Source organism: Triticum urartu, chromosome 1A, assembly GCF_056163025.1.
Source record: "Triticum urartu cultivar PI428250 chromosome 1A, HENAU_Tu73, whole genome shotgun sequence".
Taxonomy (NCBI): domain Eukaryota; kingdom Viridiplantae; phylum Streptophyta; class Magnoliopsida; order Poales; family Poaceae; genus Triticum; species Triticum urartu.
This window is the reverse complement of record NC_141873.1, coordinates 20,001,856-20,018,064: the sequence shown is the minus strand read 5'-3', so window position 1 is coordinate 20,018,064 and position 16,209 is coordinate 20,001,856. Positions and strand designations below refer to the sequence as shown.

At 46.3% G+C, this 16,209-nt stretch overlaps 1 protein-coding gene across 1 annotated transcript in view; it reads left to right on the top strand.

Annotated features, from left to right (window-relative positions):
• Window positions 1-3,769: 3,769 nt before the first annotated feature.
• The window catches only part of LOC147988534 (uncharacterized), a 30,668-nt gene continuing 18,228 nt past the window's right edge, over window positions 3,770-16,209 (top strand). The window contains exon 1 of the mRNA XM_087542492.1: window positions 3,770-3,987. Coding sequence (XP_087398618.1) covers window positions 3,770-3,987 — 218 coding nt within the window. The remainder of the gene's footprint in view (window positions 3,988-16,209) is intronic.

The following is a 16,209-nucleotide window of genomic DNA, read 5'->3' as shown; positions in this document are numbered from 1 at the left end:
TGAAGTTATGGCAGGCTGTTTTTAGTCCCACCTCGCTCCCCTAACAAGCCTTTTACCACCTTAAATATGTTATTTCTCAAACTATCACAAGCACTTGGTCTTCATTAAACTCTATGTGTAGAATTTGTGGCCGCAATATGAGTCTTCATCGGTTTAAAAATCATTGATGACTCATATTGACAATTCAGATTGTACACACAAAGATCATTGATGATCAAAGTATTTTTGATGTTATAAGATCATATTGACAATTTAGATTGTAAAGAAATATAAGATCATGATCTAAATGCTCTTATATTTTTTGCATTCAGTATGCACCATTCAAAACGACGCCATCAACTTTCAACCATTTCTACCTTCATTTGCTATTTTTCATGCATTCAATGATTTGTTTTGAGAACTAAATGACTTGGAAATTGAAAAGCACTACAAATGAACTCTGAAAAAGTTGAAACTTGGCATGGTATCATCATTTCACCCACATAGATTGTTCAAAAAAGTAGAGAGGGTTACGGCAAAAACTGGATGCACTTCGTTTACAAACTGGACAATCTCTTTCGAAGTATTCAGGTTTCTGACGAAATTAAACTCATCTGTTACAAAGGCATTTTATTTTTTAAACTTATTACAACTCCAGACTTTTTGTGCATTCAGTATGCACCATTCAAAGCGATGCCATCAACTTTCAACCATTTCTGCCTTCATTTGATATTTTTCATGCATTTAATGATTTGTTTTGAGCTAAATGACACTAAATTTTGTGCAGGCAGCGCACCACCTTTAGTACCGGTTGGTGGCTCCAACCGGTACTAAAGGGTAAAGGATGACCAGTACTACAGTTTCTTAGTAAGCTGTTTTTTAGTCCCACCTCGCCAAGAGAGAGGAACTAGGAGCGGTTTATAAGCCCTGGGTGCAGAGACGATGAAGAAGAGGCTCAATGCACACGTTGCTTAGCTTCAAGCCTTTAGGAATATGGTAGATTGCACGGAGCTATGCACAGTGCAGTTTACACTATTCCGAAAGGCTTGAAGCAAATTAACGAGCATTGCACCTCTTTTTTATTTTTAATAACTTATTACAACTCCGGACTTCTTCTGTTATGGCAAAAACTAATTGCACGTTGGCATTTCTTTTTTTTAAACTTTGGTTATAACTCCAGACTTTGACCATCAAGTTTTGCAGAAAAGAAAAAATAGCAGAAAAGAAAAAAAACTATAGCTGAAAAGAAAAAAACTACTTAGAAATAAATAGAAGAAAATAAATATAGCAGAAAAGAAAAAACTACTCAGAAATAAATAGAAGAAAAAATAAAGCAGAAAAGAAAAAAATATATTTCCTATTTTTCAATCGTTTACAAAATGACCGTGAAATTGAAAATCACTACAAAATAAACTCTGAAAATGTTGAATTTTGGCAAACTAGATGAAAAACTACTCACAAATAAATAGAAGAAAATAAATATAACAGAGAAGAAAAAACTATACAAAAAACTACGCAGAAATAAATAGAAAAAAATAAAGCAGAAAAGAAAAAAACTATAAAAAAATTGGGGCGCTGCCCTGTGGGCCTGCTAGGCCACGGGCGTGCAATTACATGCCCTAAAGGCCCAGCAGACTCACAGGGCAGCGCGCAGAATTTAGGCCCACAAGCTTGCTATATAGAGGAGTTCGAAGAGGTAGCCGCGGCTGGGTTTATAAACCAGTGCGGCTGCCCTTCGCCCGGCAAGGTGGGACTAAACTTTAGGGTGACAGCACGAGGCCTTTAGTACCGGTTGGTGGCTCCAACCGGTACTAAAGACCACCCTTTAGTACCGGTTGGAGCCACCAACCGGTACTAAAGGCCTGCTCTTCCCGCCTCTTGGTCTGGCCAAAGTTGGCCTTTAGTACCGGTTGGTGGCTCCAACCGGTACTAAAGGCCTCTCTTATATATACAACACTTATGAAAATTCAGTTAAATCTCCCCACTTCTTTCGTCTCCAACCTCTCGCGCGCCGCTTGAACCCGCCGTCGTCGCCGCCCGTCGCCCGTCGTCGTCGTCGCTGTCCCCGCCGCCGCCCGTCGTCGTCGCCGTCTCGCGCCGCCGCCCCGAACGCCGCGCGCCGCCGTCCGTCGCCGTCCCGCCGCGGTCCCGTACGTCTCTCGCTCTCGCATATCCGCGCCGCGCCGCCGTCCGTCGTCGTCGCACCCGGCCCGTACGCCGGTGCCCCCGCCCGTACGTACGCCGCCGCCCCCGCCCCATACGCCGGCGTCCCCGCTCGTACGTACGGGGCGGTGGCGTACGGGGCCGCACACATGCACACATACACACACATATATACGTACACACACATACACACACACATACACACACACACATTTTTTTACTTATTTTCTGTTTTTTAGAAAAGTTAATTAGATGATCGAATGTTAGATTAATGTCGAATGTTAGATGAATTAGCTAGATAAAAAATTGTCGAACTAGAGATTTGAACTAGTTGAATAATTAATATAAGTAGTTTATTTTTAGTAAGAAAATTGTCGAACTAGTTTATTTAGGTATATGAGATTTGAACTGGTTCAATAATTAATATAACTAGTTTATTTTTAGTAAGAAAATTGTCGAACTAGTTTATTTAGGTATATGAGATTTGAACTAGTTCAATAATTAATATAACTAGTTTATTTAGGTATATGAGATTTGAACTACGGTCACATCTATAATCGAAAGATGGTAAGATTTTAATTATTTGTCCTTAATTAGTGCATCTTTTTACATACATTATTTTTGAAGCTAAACTTTCATTGCTTAGTATATTAATTACTATACGATGTTCTTCAACAGGGACTACCGATGACAGTTGTGCCTCAGTGGATCGAGACTAAAGGTGACATGTCAATGGTTAGCTTACGGCCAAGATATTCTACATTGCACATGAGTGCATTCAGGATTTTTGAAAGCGAAGAATGCTTAATAGTGAAAGATTGGAGCAAAATTGTTAACGATCGCAGAGAAGTACTAGGGGGCAGCAAGGAGAAGCGCAACCCAAGATTAGGAGAAAGATTCATCTGCATGCTCCAGTATGATGAATCAGGAGAGCTATACATGTTCTATGCTATTCTACCTGAGAGGGAGCAGCAGGAGTAGCTACTAGTTCATGCTCTTAATTAGTACTTGTCTCATGTCCGTGTCCTGAACTTTGATGTTGGTGATGATTATGTTGAACTCGATGATATATTTGCTTCTGTTACAAAGTGAATGTTTCCTCTTTAAGCTAGCTAGTGTTGGTGATGATTAGATAGCTAGCGGTAATGACTATGATGATTAAATAGTGGTAACTAGACGACTACGATGATTTTTAGCTAGCTAGAGTTTATTTATTTATTAATATGCGATGATAATGATGATGATGATGACGACTACAACTCATTATAACGTAAAACAATCCTAAATTAAATTGATAACACAAATTTAATTAAAAAATATAAAATAAAACAAAAACCCATAAACATTTAGTACCGGTTGGTGTTACCAACCGGTACTAAAGGGCTCCCGGCCCCCGGAGCTGACTCGTGCCACGTGGTTTCCCTTTAGCACCGGTTCGTGCTAAACCGGTACTAAAGAGGGGGGAGGGGGGCCTTTAATGCCCACACTTTAATGCCGGTTACTAAACCGACACTAAAGGGCCTTACGAACCGATGCTATTGCCCGGTTCTGCACTAGTGCGCTATCGCTGTAGGACATACCCATACTCTGCGTGCATGCATGCTTTTACTCTTGACAGACGTGAAGAATGGGTAGGCTGGGCCAGAGATACGACTCCGAATGGGAGGAAGTAAAGCTTATCAATGGCTATGCCATGCTTCTGGCATACACGTTGTTCGCAATCAGGGGCATAGGCTTCCTGGTGTTTACATGGAGCACGGTGGTTCTTCTCGGTGGCTTCGTCTCTATGATAGACAAGGTGGATTTTGGGCGTCTCACTCTGATTACCCTCATACAGATACTCTGGTCAGTATCATCTCTTCTCGTATAATACATCTTTACTATAGTGCTTACTTTCCCCATAATTAAGTTGGTCCGTTGATTTTTTTTATATACTTCCTCCGTTTCTATTTACTCTGTACATCAAACATATGCATATGCATGATCGGTTATTTTTAATCCCGTTGTCTAGCTTCCTTCAGTCTACATGTTCTTTTTTAGGGTCCTGCAGTCTACATGTTCGTAGGGTTTAGATCCTTGTGTCCTAACTCGGCTTCCTAGGTGAGATGGAGATCTTTATGCCCTAACGCAATCCCACGCCACTTTTACTTGTTCTAACGCTCAAAATAGATGATTTGAGGCTTTTAAGATGTGACTTTTTTTACAAAAAATATCAGATCTATTATAAAAATTCATCGGAAGTACAAAGCATCCCAAATATAATAAAAATTACATCAAGGCTCATGGATAACCGAACGACCATTGTGGCCGCCAGAACGAGCCACTGACAAGCCGTTGTCACCACTTCCATACTGGAGCCGGCCTAACCTTATTGATAACGGTCGAAAAGTCTTCGTGCACGTGCCCAGAGCCGGTCCTGAGATTTCAGGGGGCCAGGGCGAAACTACAGTCCGAGGCCCTTCGGGACCCTTAGTATAAATGTCTAACTAGTAATAATCATGCGTAGATATAATTGTATCAAAGAAAACATTTAAGCAAAATCAGTGTGCATATCACATAATGTATAACATATTACCTTCAAAAATGTCTCCTAACATTCTGAGATGCAAAATCGCTAATGATTGTATCAATATCAGTTTCATCAAACATTTTTTTCTCAATGCATCAAGTTGCCAAGCCATTTAACATCTCTTGCAGCATTGTAGATCTCACCTAGTTCTTCAATAATTTCAACTTTCTGAAACTGAACAATTACCTTGCTGAAATTGAAAGGAACAATTAGCTTTTACAATTAGCACAAAGCTAATTAACACATTAGATTAATTATAGAAGACCTTCATCTAATATTATCATGACATAATTTGCTAGGGCATAATATAGTGCCTTATCTCTGTAATCTAATTCTAATCTGGCTATGTGTGCTAAATCCTCAATGATTTGATCGCCCAGCCAACAATTCCCTACTGACCAGTTGATTCGGGAATCAGCAAAGACACATAGCCAGATTGGATTATAGAGATAAGGTACTTACCATATTATGCCCTAGCAAATTTCAGGAATCAGCAATTCAGCATTAGAAAAAAAAAACAGGAAGAATAACACTAGAACAGGCGAGGGCAGATGACAGAGCCGCATACGGCGCAAGGAGAGACGTACCAGTTGCCTGCTCGTCAGAGGCCGGAGAGACGCACAGTTGAAGACGGCGATTAGACGAATAACTCGTCAGAGGCCGCAGAGACACGGAGTTGAAGACGGCGATTAGACGAACAGCGGCCAGCTGAAGAACGATCGAACGATCCGAAGGAAAAGGAAAACGTGAATCCAGCGATTCCTTTCCTTTTTTTTGAGCATAAAAGCTAGGCTTTATTCATTTGTTGGTATTGCTACCGGTATTACAGAAGTGTCATGTGGTAGCCCCAGCCAAATATGTTGGCCATGAACCAACTTTACAGCATGCCTAGCTAGTTTATGAGGCTCAAATACTCTAGATTCAAACTTAAAACAACAAGAACTAAAAGAAGATTGCCACGAAGTTATCTCTTTCACCACTCCACCGTAGTTTCCACCTGATTTTTCTTTGATATGCTTCACTACCTTTTGACAGTCCGACACAATCACCAAATTCTGAAGCCCCAAATCTTCAGCCAGAGATAAGCCTTCTCTGCATGCAATCAGCGATTCCTTTCCTGTGCACGTCGTGTTTCATGTCCACGTAATGTGCCTGTACGAGGTGGAAACATGGGCCAGGCCACACCTCTCGTTTTCTTTCCTGTACGCTGAGGGCTGAGGCGTCGCTGAGTTTGGAAATCCCTATTCGCCGCTCGCTGCGGCAAAATGTCGGGCTACCGCACAAGGCAGCGCAGCGAGCGACGAACCTGGGCCGGCCCACTTATACATAATGCGTCCAACCGGTTTTGGGAACCTTCTAGAAGGTTCCCTGAACCGCTTTTTTCCTATATCGTTTTTTTCTGGTTCTTTTTCGGCTTTCTATTGTTTTTCCATTTCTCTTTTTTGGTTTCTGTTTTTTCTACTTTTTTGTTTTTTGTTTCATTTTCTTTTTCAAGTTTATTTTTCTTTCTCAGAACTTGTTTGCAATTTTACAAAATGTTTACGATTTTCTTTTTTATTTCTTTTCCTTTTCTTCTCTTTTTTTCAAAAAAAAAATCAAAAAAATAATGCTTGTTCGTGTTTTCAAAAAATGTTCAGTTTTTGAAAAAATGTTCTCAACATTCAAAATTTGTTCTTGTTACACAAAAAAGTACAAAACTTTCGAAATTCCGAAAATGTACCAGATTTCAATTTTTTGTGCACATATTAAAAAAAAATTCGCGCTTCCAAATTTGTTCGGCATTTTTCAAAATTGTTCTGCGCTTTAAAATATGTTCTCAAAATTCAAAAAATGTTCATACTTTAAAAAATTGTTCGCGCCTCCAAATTTGTTCAGGATTTTTCAAAAATGTTCTCTGTTTCAAAATTTGTTCTCAAGATTCAAAAAATGTTTGGGAATTGAAGAAAATGTTCCAGCTTTCCTAATTTGTTCACAAATTCAATAATAGTTCATATTTTTTAATTTTGTTCACAAATTAAAAAAATGTTCTGGAAGTTTTAAAAAGTAAACCTTTTTATTTTTTTGTTCACAAATTCAAGAAATGTTCCCTGTTTTTAAATTTGTTCACATCATCAAAATGTTCCTGTTTTACAAAATTTGTACAAAAATTCAAAAAATGTTTTTATTTTGAAGAAAGTATTCATAATTTCGAAAAATGGACTGTAGTTTTTAGGATTTTTTATGAATTAATGTTTAACATTAGTCTCTCTCGTATACGTGTTTAACTCTCCGGCTGTTAAGTGAACATCAGATGGTCTTCGTTGCGGTGGTTTGCACGGCAGGCCAATTGGTGCAAAGTCGTGTGTTCGAGTTACAGCGCTAGCGCGATTTCCTTTTTTGCGATTTGAAATTTCATCTCGGGAACGTGCCGTCGCGTGCCATTGCGAAGCGCCGGCACTTCGCCGCAGCGAGCGGCCTATAGGAGCTCCCGCTGAGTTTGTCTTCGTTTTTTCCCCTTGAAGTATACGTACGTTTTTTTAAGGGAATGAAGTATACCTACGTTACTACGTACAGATACCGGGAGGGGCCCCTGTCATTTGCGGGGCCCGGGGCGGCCTCCCCGTTCGCCCCCCTAGGGCTGGCCCTGCACGTGCCCATAAGGACCAGCGTTCGGGAGCCACGGGCGTCGCCATTAAATACTTGAATCGATTTGAAGAACCTGACATAAAATTTCATCGTTGCGTATGCACGACAAGAAACACTAACCTTGCCGCTCCGAGGAGCTGACAGGAATCTATGCTGAAGCTCCGTCTAATCCGCTCCGACGAACGAATTTGAGAAGGATCTATACCCGGAAGACTGACACGAACAAGAAACGCCGCCATCCGTTCGATTGCCACCCTTGCCAGAACCAAAACCTACCTATCTAAGCCGAGGCACTAGGAATACCCTCTCCGCCGTTGTCCGATAGAGCGGCAAGCGTAGGGAGGCGAATTAACAGACTCACCGGTGAAGATCAAAGGGAAGGCAGCTTTCCTCAGTCGTCTTGCGACTCTATACGACATGAAGCATCAAACTGTAACTGCTTCCAAATGGAATGTCCATGTACAAATATGTGCTGACCATTGCCATTGTTCAGACGCGATCTTCAAGAATAGATCCTGGCAGCACATATTTTGATAAGTTTTTCTTTGACTAATTTGCATTACACTAGTATCTCATTATTACTACCTCCGTTCTAGTTTATTAGTCCCTATTGTATTTCATGTCAAATTTTGACCATAAATTTAACTAACAAAATGATCATATATCTCACCAAAACTTATATCACTGAAAATTATGTCCAAATATGAATCCAACAATATAATTTTTGTTGACATGCATTAACAGTTTCTTAGTTAATCTTTGATCAAAATTTGGCATAAGTTACAAAGAAGACAAATATACCAGGACGAAGATAGTAGTACAAAACATACATTTATGGCGGTATTACCAACCACGAGGGATGGAGCTGAAACAAAAATCATCCTGATGCATCACTTTAGGCTATTCATTTTTTTAAAGTAGGAAGACCCTCGGCCTCTGCATCTCGGCGATGCATGCAGTCATTTTATTAATAATTCCCAAAAGACCTTTAAAAAATACAACAAAAAGTTTGAAGCTACCGTCTAGGCAACATATGTCGCTACTCCTATCCAATTGATGAAGTGATGCTGATAGTCCGGACCTAATACCACAGACCTGGCAGCCAAGCTTAACATCTAAGGCCCGAGGCCCCAACCAAGCCACTTACCGGGTTTAGGGCACACACCAGTCCGGCGCGCTCTCAAAGGCTGTCACCGCCAACTGCCATCACTCCATCTTCAGAGTTGTATTGACGCATCAACCTTGCTCGGTCTAGCTGTCGTCGACGCCACCACGGCGCCCAATGACACCACCTCCCTGCGCGCGAACAGCCGAGCACGTCGCGGTCGCCATCGGTACACCTCAGCACCATGCCGCCAGGTACCAGCAGCCGACATAGCTTGAAGTCTTTGGAAGATTTGTCATGCGTAGTACCTGCCGATCAGGCATGACAAAGCGTAGCACCTGTCGGCCAGGCATGACTTGACATCTCCACCGAAGCTCCGTGCAAGACGAAAGCAGTCCACCTCCTGCCTTTGACTTCCAGCGCTGCTCCACAAATGATGCTCCCAAGAGAGACACGACACCGCAGTGCCGCCATCATCCGATCTGGAACACCAGATCCCAGGGTTTCCCCAGGAGTAGCATGAGTGGGTCGGCAGTAGTTACTGTTGGGGAACGTTGCAGAAAACAAAAATTTTCCTACGGTTTCACCAAGATCCATCTATGAGTTCATCTAGCAACGAGTGGTTAGATGCATCTACGTACCTTGTAGATCGCGAGCGGAAGCGTTCAAAGAACGGGGATGAGGGAGTCGTACTCGACGTGATCCAAATCACCGGAGATCCTAGCGCCGAACGGACGGCACCTCCGCGTTCAACACACGTATGGTCAGCGTAACGTCTCCTCCTTCTTGATCCAGCAAGGGGGAAGGAGAGGTTGAGGAAGATGGCTCCAGCAGCAGCACGACGGCATGGTGGTGATGGAGCTGCAGTACTCCGGCAGGGCTTCGCCAAGCTCTATGGAGAAGGAGGAGATGTTGGAGAGGGAGAGGGAGGCACCAATGGCGTAGGTAAGAGGCCCTCCCTCCCCCCCACTATATATAGGGAGCCTAGGGGGGCGGCGGCCCTAGGAGATGCAATCTCCTAGGGGGCGGCAGCCAAGGGTGGGGGGCTTGCCCCCCAAGCAAGGGGGCGCCCCCCTTTAGGGTTTCCCCTACCCTAGGCGCATGGGCCCTAGGGGAAGTGGCGCCCCAGCCCACTTTGGGCTGGATCCCTTCCCACTTCAGCCCATGGGGCCCTCCGGGATAGGTGGCCCCACCCGGTGGACCCCCGGGACACTTTCGGTGGTCCCGGTACAATACCGGTGACCCCGAAACTTGTCCTGATGGCCGAAATAGCACTTCCTATATATAACTCTTTACCTCCGGACCATTCCAAAACTCCTCGTGGCGTCCCGGATCTCATCCGGGACTCCGAACAACATTCGGGTTACTGCATATACATATCCCTACAACCCTAGCGTCACCGAACCTTAAGTGTGTAGACCCTACGGGTTCGGGAGACATGTAGACATGACCGAGATTGCTCTCCGGTCAATAACCAACAGCGGGATCTGGATACCCATGTTGGCTCCCACATGCTCCTCGATGATCTCATCGGATGAACCACGATGTCGAGGATTCAAGCAACCCCATATACAATTCCCTTGACCAGACACTTGGTCACTTTGAGCTCATAATGATGATGCATTACCGAGTGGGCCCAGTGATACCTCTCCATCATACGGAGTGACAAATCCCAGTCTTGATCCGTGTCAACCCAACGGACACTTTCGGAGATACCCGTAGTATACCTTTATAGTCACCCAGTTACGTTGTGACGTTTGGTATACCCAAAGTACTCCTACGGTATCCGAGAGTTACACGATCTCATGGTCTAAGGAAAAGATACTTGACATTGGAAAACTCTAGCAAACGAACTATACGATCTTGTGCTATGTTTAGGATTGGGTCTTGTCCATCACATCATTCTCCTAATGATGTGATCTCGTTATCAATGACATCCAATGTCCATAGTCAGGAAACCATGACTATCTGTTGATCAACGAGCTAGTCAACTAGAGGCTTACTAGGGACATGTTGGTGTCTATTATTCACACATGTATTACGATTTCCGGATAACACAATTATAGCATGAATAAAAGACAATTATCATGAACAAGGAAATATAATAATAATGCTTTTATTATTGCCTCTAGGGCATATTTCCAACAGTTACACGACGATGCCTTCATCAAGGTAACGGCGTAGAACGCCGCCATCGCCTGCCGTCGGCTCGGTTTTTACTGGCAACCATGTCTCCCCAACTCGCAGCCGGGACTAGATGATGGATATCGAGATCCGACCACCCAGCCTCTGGCCGGCCACCTTCGACGAAGAAGGCTTCCCCCGGCGCTGAGCCTCCACCGCCTCGACGCGCGCATGTCGGGAGGCACCGGGATATTCGCCTCGTGCAGGAGGTAGGCCTCCCACTCGTACAGCGAGCGGCGGCCGCAGCCATTGGCCGTCGCCCCATCTCCGGGGAACCTCTCGCCCATCGTCGCGGCTGCGAACGGGAAGAGGGGAAGAGGAGAGAGGTCGTCGGCGGCGGCTGTGCATGAGGAGAGAGGGGGTTGCGGGTGGGTGTGGCCACCGGCGAGGGAGGCGCTGCTTTATATAGTGGTCGGGGGCGTCGTCGTGTGTACGCGTGGCGGGAGGGGGAGCGTCGTCGCGCCGCCCGTGAGGAATCAATGGAAGGCTGACCGGCGGCAGCCTTGGCATTGATTCCCCGCGGGAAACCGAGGCGTTGAGGACGACGAGATGAGGTGGGGTCGCTAACTCGGCGGGCCCGCTGTTCGTTCGGGCCAAAATCAATCGCCCTGGCGCCCCCCAGCGCGCCGGGTTCAGCCTGGGTCCGCCAGCGCTAGTTGCGGGCCTAACCGGTGAAAAACAGGCTTCTGGGGGCGCGACTGGGCCGAATTTTCGGCGCCGACGCTAAAAAAGGGCGGGGGGGGGGGGGGGGGGGGCTGTTGGGGGGCGCGGCTGGAGATGCTCTTAGCTTCGACGGTAACTGATTTCCTGGATTTGGGTGGGAATCGAACATAACGGACAGAAATTTTATCCCGACGTCCGCTCTTAGCGCCCCTGTTGTAGATGCCCTTTCTATATTATAGAGCGGAGTGCGTACCTTACAAAATCTCATAAAACAACTGAATGCATATTCTCTTTTAATTGTGGGACCGTGAGTCCCTCTTTCTCTCCACTACCTATGATCATCCCATTGTAACACGTAGCTCCAACACGCCAACAATTTATAGCTGCAGGCGGTGCGATATGTTGGACAAATACATAATACAAAATGATACATGGAAGCCTGTATTTTTTTCATAATTGTGTATTTTAATGTGCCATTTAAATAATGTCGAACTGCTCTCGAATTGCATGAAACTATAGTAAAAAAATGTAAACTTAGTGTGTTGTTGAAACAATATGCAGTCGATGTCTCAAAGGTGCAAAAATTTGCTTGGTCACACATACCAAAAACTTGGCGCACCTTCAAACTCCTGTGGTCAGAAGCAGGGATGCGTAGGAATGATGTTATGTTTTTGTAGCATAATCTGTTGGGTTTTTCCCACATGATCGAAGAAATAAAAATCAAGTAATACACGCGCATGAAAATTTCTAGTCAAAGGCCGCATGGGGGACCTCAGCGGGGCTGCCGCCATGCCAGGTAGGTACTGTAGGGCCACGAGGACGGTGCCCACTGGTCGGCGGCTGCTGTGCAGGAATGGTAGGGCCCTCGAGCTCGAAGGGTGGAGAAGCGGCAGGTGATGATGTATCCATGTTCCTGAAAGGAAAACATGCTCGTCGAAAATGACATGGCGTGAAGTTAGTACACGGCGTGTAGTAGGATCATATCAGCGATATCCCCCGTGATCGGGAGGGTATCCGAAGACAGTTTATGGGGAGTAGTGGAGGCGGTATTGGGGTAGCATAAGCAACGAAAAATACAAAGATGGTTGTACTCAGGCGGGGAACCAAACAAGAGTTGGTGAGGTGTGAAGTTTTGTCGAGGAAAACAAGGGAGAAGATTGAGAAGCTTTAGCCCAAAACCTGGGAGGGAGATGAGCATGAAATTATAAAGTACGGACACTATCCGTACTCAAAGCTTCAGCCCAAAACCTGGAAGGGAGATGAGCATGAAATAATAAAGTACGAACACTGCCATTCAAGGTTCGAAGAATGCATTCAGCGCGACCATTTTGCTGAGAAATACATGGACACGATAAGCGAAGATGGATACCATCTTGTGCAAAAAAATCACGAGATGCATTATTATCCAACCCCGGACCATTGACAGTCTGAAAAGCCATTATGGAACGCTAAAATTGGGTGGTAACAAAAGCATGAGAACGAGAGATGATGGGGAAGACATCTGATTTTCTATGTAAATAAAAAGTCCAAGCATAGTAGGAAAAGTCATCGAGTATGACAAGATAATACCGAAAGCCCGAAACACTTTTTATAGGGAAAGTCCATTCATTGCAATGCATAAGAGCAAAAGGGAAACGAACGTGCTTCCCCAATCTAAGCATGACATGTCATAGGGGGTGATTTATTACAAGAGGAAAGCCAAAGGTCCGGAGACAAGTGGGTAGAGTCCGCCCGAGCTATCACATCGGAGAATCAGCTCTTGTGTACGACGATCCTTGGCAGAAAAAACAAACTCATCAAATTCAACAGTGATAGGATTTGTGCGAGTTAAAGAACAAACATAAATCAATTTTATATAAGATTAGGAATGACAACGATATTGCGTAAGTGAATTGGGGAGGAGGTGGGAAGGGTAGCGGTGCCTGTGTGGGTGATAGGAAGAGAGGCACCATTACCGACAATGACAGAAGACGATGTGAAGGAAAGGGAGGAAGAAGAGAGGATACCGTGGTTGTTGGCCCCGTGTGAAGAAGAGCCAGTGTCGAAGAACCAGTCGGAGCGGCCGCCTCCGACACTGCTATGCTGGAGGGAGAAATTGTCTAGGGTGGCGTGGAGCTGCTCTGGTCCCATGTTGTCCATTGAGGCTGCAGGGGCGGACCATAGCCCGGGTACGACGGCACGTAGCCGAGACATGGCTGCCCGAGGTGGGTGGCATAGGTGTGAGATGTGGAGACATCGGGGCATGGGCCGAGGAGACCAGCGCCGGAAGCATGCCAATTGGGTGGCCATGCCTCGAGTATACCGGATATTGGATAGCTTCTGGCGGGCCAGAACAGCGAGGGAGCGTCCCGCGTGGTGGTGGGTTTGGGATCGCCAGGTGGCGCGCCGCCTCCCGACTGGGGTTGTTGCTTTCCAGTCCTTGCCAGGGCTGCGAGCATGGTAGTAGGAGGTGCGGGGGAGCGAGGATCAGGAGGGGAGGTTGGCGATGAGCATCGTCATCTAGACGTGTTCAGCATTACGGGCAAGGTGACAATCTTCCTGGAGGAGTACACGGTGGGCACGGGTGAAGGTGAGACCAGCAGGGCTGATGGTGAGGGCGGACATGGAGTGGCTGGAGTCGCCGTTGAGCCCATTGATGAGGATGAGAAGCATGTCATGAGTGTTGATATAGAAACCCACACCACGAAGGGTATCAAATAAACACTTGAAACGACTGGCGGAGGCAGTGACGATCAGATCGCCCTACACGAGGTTGTGAAACTTGCGCTTTGTGAAGATGGTGCGCCGGAGGTTATTGTTGAGGAAGAGGGTGGTGATGGTTGTCCAGACATGCTCGGTCGAGTCGGAGGTTTGGATGATGATCTCAAGGGTGTCTTTTGAGACGGTGGTGTATAGCCATGAACGGTGCATTGGTCGATCTAACTCCACCAACATCACCGAGCATCATGGTAGCGTCGACCGAGTCGTCTAACATGATCGAGAGGGCCGAGCTTTTGGAAGGTGAGGTTGACAAAGGCCTTCTAGATGAAGATGTTGGACTCGTCAAAGTCGATGATGGCGACAACATGGTTGCGGATGTTGATGAGTTGGATAGTAGTGGCGATCGCGACAGCGGGGCGAGGCGCTGCTGGGGTGAACGGGTTGGTGTGGTCGGAGGCCATTGGCGAGTGGGGAGAGAAGCCAAAGGAGTCAAAGTCCATGAGCAGGGGCGGCTAGGGCTAGGGCTAACAGCGACAACTAGGGTGCGAGGTCTTAGGAAAGCAAAACTGATACCATGCCTTTGTGGCTTCATAGGCCTCGATGGATTGGGCGGGCAGTGGATGATGCACGCACTGCTTGGAGTTGTTGTTGCTAAACCGTGGTGTCGTTGTCTAGTTGAACTCCATGTCCTCCTCATCGCTGAACCCAGGCGGCGGCCATGTCGATGACGGTGCAGGTGAAGAAGGGCACGCGACAAGAAGCATTGGCGGAAAACATGCAACAAGGGGAGGAGCGGGGCTCCTCCTCCACCACCACTCGGTTAAAACACCAGGAGGCAGGCAGGCCAGGACGGGGCACATGCATAGTTCCGCAACCATTGGGGCGGTGGCAAGGTGGGGACTTGGGGAAAGGGTGGGCAGTAGCGGAGTGGTGGGTTTTTGGTGTGAGAGAGAGGTAGGGCACGCGGGGTGTATCGCTGGGAGCGGTGGAGCGTCCATAGGTGGGCTAGGATGTGCATACGAGAGTGGAGGGCGTTTATATAGGCGAGATCACGGGCGGGAAAGGGCATGAGCAAACACCGAGAATTGGAAAAGTTTGGGGACCGTACTATTGGTGATGTGTCTTGTCAAGGGTCGAATGGTGCTTCGGAAGGAGCGGGAGGGGCCCAAAGCACAAACCCATCACGACTTTCTCGCGATCCATTATTGGGCCTTTCTCGTGATAGGCATTCTCCCTACTTTATAAAGAACGCACCAGCCACATCCAAACAACAAGTGATCCAAGTACAAGGAAAGTAAACAAGAGGTTTGATGGGGCAACAACGCAAGACATGCCCAAAAGTGAAAAGGAAAGGCGTTGTGTGACTCCTCGGAGACGAGGAATCAAGTGCTAGCTAGAGGGTGAGGTGAATTAACAATCGAGCACCTAAAGACCATCCAGCATGGCACCTAGCCGGCCTCTGTCCCGCCGCCTACAAAGCGGGTGCAACTGCTGCAAAAATACCAAGAATTTAAACACAAAATCAAACCACGTTGCAAGAAGACCCTCTCAATGACCATCTTATTATGCGTAATCATAAGGTCTAAGCCTTAGCCGCGAGCACCAACCAGAAGATACGCCTCCTCTTTCCGTTACGGTGCACGTGGAGATCTAAGAATTCGCCCAGTCCTGAGGCCTACCACTGGCCTCATGGAGAAATCTCCACAAGACACGGGAGGCGGGACAAGCAAAGGGGACAAAGGTCATTGCCAAGTCAATGTCTCTTTCCCACCTCTGTACCCGACGGGCGGCGGTCATAGAGCAACTGCTATACAAAAACTTTGTTTTCAGTGGTAGTGGAGCTTTCCACAAAGGAGTGGACCAAGCATGGGTCTTGGACCGACATAGAGTGTGGTATGCCAACCCGATAGAGAAGAGCCCCGAGGGGGCAAGGTGCCACGACACAGCGTCTGGGGTTGCCAATGGCGAAACCGAAAGGGCCTGCCATAACTTGGTCCATGCTAAGTTTCCTCGGGCCTGAATGTTTGTTGGAACGAGATGTTCTCATTCCACTACTAGGAAAAGGCCTACTAATGGCGCACCTAATTTGACCATTAATGACGCATTAGTGGTGCGCCATTAGTATATTTTACTAATGGCGCACCACGGGTGCGTCATTAGTATCTGGTATACTAATGGCGCACCTCAGATGCGCCATTAGTATATACAACAGTGCGCCATT